Genomic DNA, 9,417 nt, shown 5'->3' on the forward strand with positions numbered 1-9,417 from the left:
AAAAAATATATTCTATCAAACAATGCATAATTTCCACATTTCTAAATATTTCACGAAATAATCTTAACTCATCTCCAACTAATTCACTTTCTATAACTTTAAATGTTGTTAATATTAAATCTTAATTTTTAACTATTTTTTAAATACAAAATAAAAAAAAATTACAAAGAAGGGAAAACGAAATTTAAAACAAATCCAAATATGAAATATGAATTATGAATCGAATTAATAGAGAGATTTAGGTAGGGACCTAGGGTCGGCAGAGCCCATATGAAATGTGAAATATGAATGGAATTAATAATGGGAGATTTAGGTACGGACAGAGGGTCGGCAGACCCCAAAAGCAATGTAGGCAACGAAAAAAAGCGTGATTGGGGAACATGGCGGTCTGATCCACCCTCTCTCATATTCATTTATTTTAATTCAATAAAATGCGGGATTCCAGGTTTTAAGTTATATTATTTGCGTCATTGGATTTGGGGTGTGAAAGCTTAGGGATTGTGTTATATAAAGGGAAAGGGAGCAGTCCATGTTTGGCAATGTCATTCATTCTGGTTTCATCATCCTCTTGCTTTTTCTCATACTTTCTATCCCTCTTCACTTTCATCCTCTGCCTCTATATTATTAGTATTCCAACGCTATCGGAGGAGTAGCGAAATCAGATACCCACCGCCTTCTCTCACGCTCACGCCTCTCTTTTCCCACGCCCTTACACTTAAACTGCTGCTAAAAACTCACTCACTCCCCTTACTTCTGCTTCATTACCTTCCTTGATTCTGAATCCAGGTTCGTCCTTATTTCAAGCAAAAGCAAAAGGAAAAGGAAAATGAAGTACGTGCTGGTAACTGGTGGAGTTGTAAGCGGTCTCGGGAAAGGAGTTACTGCAAGCAGCATCGGTCTGCTTCTCAAGGCCTGCGGCCTTCGCGTTACTTCCATCAAAATTGGTCTCTTCCTCTTCTATCCTCCTCGTCTTTGCTTTTTAAATCATGTCACACTTGTAAACGCTGCTCCACTTCAAACTCCTTCCCCCATAACCTTCTCTTTTTCCTTCCTATAGTGTTTCCCTTTTGTTTGCAACTTCTAATGCTTAACACGTTTCCAACTCTGCTCTATTCTTCTGCTTCTCTGTATCCTACTTTTTCGAATTTAGACAACCCCATCTTCCGATTCTCAATTATAAAGAAATTAACTCAAGATGGTCGATTGCTGCCACTACTCGTTTTTTCTTTTTCTTTTTCTTTTTCTTTTTTCTCTCTCTAAATTTTCAGCATCAACTTTCATGGCTTTGTTCGACTCTACTGCACCGTCTTGCAACTAGCAGTTGTTCAATGCTTGATATCTTTTATTCTGTAATTTCAGATCCGTACTTAAATACAGATGCGGGAACCATGTCCCCTTTCGAACACGGAGAGGTTTTTGTGTTAGATGACGGTGGTGAGGTATGCGATTTCCCTTTTTATTCCCCTTCTCTTTTTTCTTTCACCTTTCTTCAGTATATGGTTTCTAACATCAGCAAGTACGGATAAATCAGACTTTATTACGCTAATTATATCTATAATAGTTGGAGTGGACTGTCGCTAAGTCCACTCCAACTATTCAATATACACTAATCAATATACGTGCTTCATACGAATTGATTGATATGAGTACGCAGCACGCGTTTTAAATTATTGGGACAAAGTCTGTAGACGTGCTGAACATTGCGTGAAACTGACCATGACCTTACCAAATCGTATTTTCTTTGTTGTTGTTGTACATTCAGGTGGACCTGGATCTTGGGAACTACGAGCGGTTTCTAGATATCAAGTTGACCCGCGACAATAATATTACGACTGGGAAGATCTACCAGGCAAGTTTTCTTATGCAAACGAGTGATATCTACAGTACGCATATAAATTAGTGTTGCAGGAAGATCACCAGTCCCAGATGTGAACTAATTGCTAAAGTCATTGTTTTTGGGATCTGGCAGTCGGTTATTGATAAGGAGAGGAAAGGGGATTATCTTGGAAAAACTGTCCAGGTATTTCTTTCTGCCAGTTTCTTGGGTAAAGTTTTAATGTCAATATTTTCTTGCTAGGAGAGTAATGTTTTATTACCATTCAACATTTCGCATCTTTGTTTTCTATCAGTCTTATAACTCCTTGATTTATAGGTTGTTCCACATATTACGGATGCAATTCAAGAATGGATTGAGCGTGCTGCTTTGATACCAGTTGATGGCAAGGATGGTCCAGCTGATGTTTGTGTGATTGAATTGGGTGGAACTATTGGTATGCAATGTGGACATTGATTGATACGTTACAATTGAGTTTATTCCTGTCACTTATTTATGTCCTAATCATTTAGTTGGTTGCAGGAGACATTGAGTCCATGCCATTTATTGAGGCACTTGGACAGTTCTCATACCGTGTAGGTAGGAATTTTGGTGGTGGGGTGGTGAGTTACTGTTCGTAGATTCTAGTTTTTGGTCTTTCTAACCGCTGTTCCATTCAGGTTCTGGTAACTTTTGCCTAATTCATGTCAGCCTTGTGCCTGTATTGAAAGTTGTTGGAGAGCAGGTAAACTCTCTCCATCTCACATTATATGGATATGGAATGAAATGCAGCATCTGTACATGATTTGGCAGTTCAAGTAATTTTTTGTTTAAATTTTATTTCTAATGTGGTTGGCTTTTTGCCATGTTCAGAAAACAAAACCTACTCAGCATAGCGTTAGGGGTCTACGAAGTCTAGGCTTGACCCCACATGTTTTGGCTTGTCGCAGCACAACGGTTAACTACTATCTTATTTGTTTTTCTCAACCATTGGCATATATCTGGTCAACTGTAGCATTCTTTATGTTATTCTGGCTCAGGATTCTATTTGTTTCAGGTTCTTGATGAAAATGTGAAGAGGAAGCTCTCTCAGTTTTGTCATGTTCCGGTATTAGCATCCTCAGAATCCTGCATTCAACATATTGCTTTGTATCTATCAACCCCTTTTGTCAACTTTTACATTTTGATACAAATAACTTCTTCTAGGTGGACAGCATCATCACTCTCTACGATGTTACTAACATCTGGCATATTCCTTTACTTTTAAAAGTAAGTTGGTTTCATATAAGAAATGACTTTTTTCTTAGCGAATGCAAATATTGAACCTTCTTTGTTGCCTATTAGGATCAAAAGGCACATGAAGCAATCTTGAAAGTGCTGAATCTTCACAGGTTTGTTTGATGAGCTCACTCCTGATTAAAACACTCATCAAGTTCTATTTGTATCTCTCATTTTTTCGCACCCCTATTCTCTGCCATAAGCAGTATAGCTGGTGGCCCTGCTTTAGAGGAGTGGACTGCTAGAGCTGAAATTTGTGATTCGCTGCATGAACCGGTGGATTCCTACACTCCATCGTTTGAATTCAGGTTTTAGCTTGTCTACTTTCTTAGTCTTTTAACATTTTTTTTATTATTTGGCGTGAACAGGTTCGTATTGCCATGGTTGGAAAGTATACGGGGCTTTCAGATTCCTACCTTTCTGTGCTGAAGGTACAACCAGACATCAATTTAAGATCTTAATATTATAAGCCGGCAGTATAAGAAGTAACTGGAAATTAGAATTGTCATTTGTGCATCCATTATGGTAGTGTATAGATTCTAGAGTGAATTGTCACTTTCACATACAGTGGATAACGTGGACTGTATTCACAATCTTAAACTGTAAATCACTTTTGAACAAACAACAGCAGCGTTGTTTGCATGATCTATCACCAAAAAGTCAATGCCTTAAAAGCATCATTTGGTCATACTTAGTTTACAATATTATAATCAGTGTTCTAAAAAGAGTTTTTATGTGCTGAGTTCTCCTGTTTCTTGCTTAATACTGTGCTCGGCAGCTCATATCAAGTATGCTCCTCGATACTCTACTTATTTGACAAAATAGGGATTTTTTCTCCATCCATTTGTAAGAGCCGCTCTCAAACATTTTTCGTTCTGTTTAGCTTCTCCTTTTCCCTTTTATTATGCTAACAAATAAAGAAACATTCTCAGCATGTGCTAAAAATAGATACTAGATATTTTACTTCTATGTTTCTAATAATATATTTTGCTGTGACTTACTCAAGCCAGTATCCTCCTTGCACCTACAAAGTAATTTTGACCGTGAGTTTTGTAAGCTTCAAGAAGAAAGTCATTCCTAATATTAGAAGGAAGTTGCTACTTGTTCTTACCTTTTAAGTCTCAACATGTCCAAATAGGAGTGTTGAAATCATGTATTACATTTAAGATTCAATGGTCTGTTTCATTATATTGTCATAAATTAAACGTTTTAATTTTTGAACACTAGTGTGATTGTGACGTCATTAACATGGAAATGATAGACTCTATTAACTCATGCATTTTTCTGTCATAATTAAATGTTTTAAGCTTCCTGTAGTGTATATTAGTATTTGAACTCTGCTGTGTTTAGTAGTTTACTTTCTTAGATTCCATTTTCTTTTGTGCTATTATGGCCATTATCTAGGAAATCTGTGAGAAAATAAAGAAAAGTAAGGAAGGTTAGTTTGATGTTGTGCTTGCAGGCGTATTATTTAGGAGTTTGTATGTTTGTTAGAGATTTGTGATTCTAAATACTGTGGGTTGGGAGCTAGTATCTGAAATCATATTACATCATTGTTTTGAGAGGGCATCATTCTTTCATGCAACTGGAAAATTTTTGTGTACTGCATGTATAATTTGTTTTAACATAAACTTTTTAATTATATGAGATATCCCACATTGGTTGGGGAGGAGAACGAAATACCCTTTATAAGGGTGTAGAAACCTTTCCCTAGCAGACGTGTTTTAAAGCCTTGAGGGGAAACTTGAAAGGGAAAGCCAAAGTGGACAATAACGGCTAGCAGTGGGCCTGGAAAATTACAAATGGTATCCGGAGCCAGACATCGGGCGATGTGCCAGCGAGGAGGCTGTCCCCCAAAGGGGGGTAGACATGAGGCGGTGTGCCAGTAAGGACGCTGGGCCCCGAAGGGGGTGGATTTGGTGGGGGTCCCACATCGATTGGAGAAAGGAACGAGTGTCAGCGAGGACGCTGGGTCCCGAAGGGGGGTGGATTTGGTGGGGGTCCCACATCAGTTGGGGAGGAGAACGAAACACCCTTTATAAGGGTGTGAAAACTTTTCCCTAGTAGACGCGTTTTAAAGCCTTGAGAGGAAGCCCGAAAGGGAAATCCCAAAGACGACAATATCTGCTAGGGCTTGGGAAATTACATTATAGTACTTTATTGATAAATTTGTGTTTTTTTATATGTTATTTTAGAAATTTTTAACACGGGTATTGTTCTTACATGCAACTAGAAGCTTTTCAGATGAGAGTGTATAATGTATTTTAAGAAATATTCCTTAACTTTAAGACTTCAATAACAGTTTTATGTTTTGGTTTAAAGTTATTTTTGAAATTTTAGCCTTACTTTTTTATATGATAAAGAACAACATTAGTTTCAGAATTATTTTTTAAATTTAAATTTTGTTAAGATTCAAGAACCTTTTTAGTTTAATCTGATTCATTTTAAATTATTTTAGTGTAAATAAAAGTAAGCATAAATTAGCATTAATGAGGCTTGAGGGTAGGTTTGGATTTAAAGTTTATATAAAGGACGAGTAGGTTCGAGAATGATCGCCACCTATCCCATCTTTTAACTTTTAATAATTATTATTGTAATATAGTAAAGATAAAAGATAAAAGATAAATTTAAAGATGTATCTGTGTTCCTGTCTTTTGATTGAAGTATTTTCATGTTTGTTTAAATATTTGCCTGCATCCCGTTGTATGGTTCATTTTCCATAGCATAAATATTGGTGTCGAACAAAATTCTGTGATAATTTTGTGAAATGTCCTTGTTTTATGTCTTTAATGCATTGGAACATAGTACTAGACCATACGATGCAAATTTATTTGCACAATTGTTTTGGATGTTAAATGTACTTCATCATTGCTTTAGAGACAGATATCTTATACAAAATGCAATACTCTATGCAGGCTCTTAAGCATGCCTCCCTCAGATGTCTAAAGAAACTCATTGTGGACTGGGTTCCAGCTGGAGATCTTGAAGATGTTACGGCTCAAGAGGTTTTAGAGTAGAAAGCTTGATGTTTTCCCCTTATATTTTTTACCAGTAGTGTGCCTAATACAGGAGACTTTTTCTACTGCAGAATCCAGCTGCTCATAAGGCTGCTTGGAAGCTTTTGAAGGTATGTATCATAAATGGTTCAAGGATTCTAGACTTGCTGCATCGCATGGCTCCTTTGGATTTTACTATTCTTTCAGTTTGGTAGCTTTGTTTTTCGACATTCTAATTAGCCACCATCTTCAGGGTGCAGATGGCATACTTGTTCCAGGTGGTTTTGGTGATAGAGGAGTGGAAGGGAAAATCCTTGCAGCTAAGTATGCTCGAGAAAACAAAGTTCCTTTCCTCGGCATATGCCTAGGAATGCAAATTGCTGTCATTGAGTTTGCACGATCTGTTCTTAATTTGAAAGATGCTAATAGCACTGAATTTGATACCAGCACAAAGAATCCATGTGTTATATTTATGCCTGAGGTATTTTCTAATGAAGTTTTTTCCTTTGGGGACATTGTGGTTCTTATTCCTTTCTGTGCACTTTTTTTAATCTTGTGCTATTTTCTCAGGTGTCTAAAACACATATGGGCGGAACCATGCGCCTTGGTTCTAGGAGAACATATTTTCAGGTTATGGATTGCAAGTCTGCAAAACTGTAAGTATTCTCTTTTTAAGAATTGGATGTTTAAATTTTTGCATCATGACACTGAAAAAGTGTATGGGTACTGAGAACTCATCATAAATAAATGTATAATATTTCATCCAACTTGCATAATGTTTCTAGGTATTTGAAGATCAAAAAAGAAAAAAAAAAAAAATGATGTTTTAGGTATTTGTTGCTAATTCGACGCATGTGATTTCAAATGTTCTAGGTATGGGAATAAAAGTTTCATTGATGAGAGACATAGGCATAGATACGAGGTAAGTTAAGTTACTGTTGATTTTTAAAATTTTCTTTTAATAGTAGAAGCGTTTAACTAGAAAAAAAGAGGAAAATTGAACCTGGGCAGGTTAATCCTGATATGGTATCGCGGCTTGAAAAAGACGGACTCTCTTTCACTGGCAAGGACGAAACAGGTCAGCGCATGGAGGTATGAATTCCTACCTTATAATAAACAAATCTTATGTCAAAATAAGCATGTAGTGCCTCTAAAATGATTGGTATGTTAAATGATTTAGATTGTTGAGTTGGCTTGTCATCCATACTTCATTGGTGTTCAATTCCATCCCGAATTTAAATCAAGACCGGGAAAACCTTCTGCATTATTCTTGGGTATGTTCTCTCTCATCCCCACATGTATGTGCTTGATGTTAAATATTAGTCTTGTGCAAGCAAGTAATTTTTCGTTTTTGGTTCCAATATTTTAGCCGAGTATCAATAATATACTACATTTTATGATGAAAAACAAGATTTTACTCTCCTTCAAGGACCTTTGTCAGTTTTTTGTATCTTACAGTAGGATATATATGTCAGATGAGCAGTTACAGAAATACCATTTTATTCTTCATTATTGGCCAAACACGTAATACTCCTTGGTCTTTTTGATAGAGCAACCTTTGATGTTGTATGGTGGGCTGGAGTGGGAATTTAGAAAGTTTGAGCATATAGGTCTCAAATAATACATCACTCGTATCTATGTTATGTCTTAAGGTAATAATATTATCAATTATTAGTGACTGGTAATATCTAGCGGCTTTGAGTGTTCACAATAAATTGTGGAGGTGCTATTTTGACATCTGTGAAACATGCCTAGTTTGGTTAATGTGCCCCTTTCATTGTTAAGTCTAAGCAAGAGGCAACATGAGGCGCTTGCGGGTTGGGCGCCTTTATTAAGATGCTTGCCATGTGCAACTTTTTATTGACATGAACATATATGTTAATTCCATGTGCACTCATCTTTTTATTTTTATTTGATATTTTTTGATACACGTGCACTCATCTTATTAAAGAACGAACTCTCGATCGAAACTCCTTTGTCCATTGTTTTTTCTCTAATTAGCATAGTATAGAGTGGGGAATGAAGTAAAGATCGATAGATTATTCAGGCTTGGGGCTGTTAGGTCAGGTTTCTCCTTTTATTCTTCTTCTAGCTTCAACAAGAATATTCTTTTTGCCATTTATTCTTCCTTACGTATTCATCATTTGTTCTTCGTTGTTTATGTTCTTCGATCTTCTTCAGTATTACAATCTCTCTTACACATGCGCACACACTAACATTTTTCTTTCAACCAGCTACTGGTAATCACCCACCATGTTCCCGTTTAATTTTTATTTCTTTATTGTGTGTGGAACATTCAAGCTCAAGTGCATCGACTACTGTCTCGGATGGTACTAAGATGGATATGATTATTTGGATTTTAAAAATGATGCATAGTAGTGTTAAAAATTTCTCAGAAATAATTACTTATCAAGACAATGTGAATCATGACCCTATTATAAATGACTTGTTACAACCATACAAGTTAGATTCACATATAATAGAAAGTGAAGTAAGAACATGGAAAGTATTTCGGATGGTAATATCTTGTGTCCATTCTTCATTATCGATGAATCTATTTTGTGGAGCCATAATTGATCCAATTCAAATCAAGTTTAAGGGTTTGAGTTAGATTTTCTCCATATTCTCTATTATTTAAGTTCATTTGTGTTTTCTAATTAATGAATTAATTTTTGTATCTAACGAACGTTGGCAAATTGTGTCAATTATCTCGTTAACGTTTGCAAATGCGGTGGATTGCAAGAGGAAGGTAGAATAGCCTCTTCGCCACTGGGGATAAGGAGAAAGCTAACCCATAATTATCTACCTTATGTTTGCCGATTATCTCAGTGTGCAACACTTTTCAAGTATTCATAAATATCAACTAACATCTTTATTATATGTCATACAGGACTCATAGCTGCATCATGTGGCCAATTAGGTTCTATCTTAAGAAGCTCTGAGAATCAGAAGAAAACCATGAATAACGGGGGCATTGAAGTCTCAATGACAAAAGTCTCCAGAAATGGTAACATGAAAATGACTGCGAATAGGCTGTCTAATGATGTTTATTTCAACGACAACGGCTTGTACTACTAAAGGCAGGTGAATTTCTTTGCGAACTCTTCCCGAGTGATTTGCAGATCTTATGTAGTAATTATACCAGGATTGCCTGTACAGTCATCTGAGTTCGGATAGGTATAGGGTAAAGGTTTTCTATCAGGAAAGAGAGCTGCATCCCAATCTTTTACAAAGGGTCGTCAGCTTCTCAACAAAAAAAAAAAAAAAAAAAAAAAAAAAAAAAAAAAAAAAAAAAAAAAAAAAAAAAAAAAAAAAAGAAAAAAGAAAAAA

At 36.1% G+C, this 9,417-nt stretch overlaps 1 protein-coding gene across 1 annotated transcript; it reads left to right on the plus strand.

The window, feature by feature from the left end:
- The first annotated feature begins 459 nt into the window (after positions 1–459).
- Positions 460–9,364, plus strand: LOC111497171 (CTP synthase-like). Its single transcript, XM_023147862.1, has 21 exons — positions 460–944; positions 1,360–1,439; positions 1,763–1,849; positions 1,970–2,020; positions 2,153–2,270; positions 2,357–2,413; positions 2,494–2,558; positions 2,687–2,770; positions 2,871–2,921; positions 3,020–3,082; positions 3,158–3,204; positions 3,298–3,367; positions 3,460–3,522; positions 6,007–6,096; positions 6,180–6,218; positions 6,341–6,568; positions 6,658–6,743; positions 6,961–7,009; positions 7,099–7,179; positions 7,268–7,361; positions 8,978–9,364. The coding sequence occupies exons 1-21, from the start codon at positions 827–829 to the stop codon at positions 9,163–9,165; spliced, it is 1,809 nt and encodes a 602-aa protein (XP_023003630.1). The 5' UTR covers positions 460–826; the 3' UTR covers positions 9,166–9,364.
- The last annotated feature ends 53 nt before the right edge of the window (positions 9,365–9,417 follow it).

This window comes from Cucurbita maxima, unplaced genomic scaffold (assembly GCF_002738345.1).
Source record: "Cucurbita maxima cultivar Rimu unplaced genomic scaffold, Cmax_1.0 Cma_Scf00023, whole genome shotgun sequence".
Classification (NCBI taxonomy): domain Eukaryota; kingdom Viridiplantae; phylum Streptophyta; class Magnoliopsida; order Cucurbitales; family Cucurbitaceae; genus Cucurbita; species Cucurbita maxima.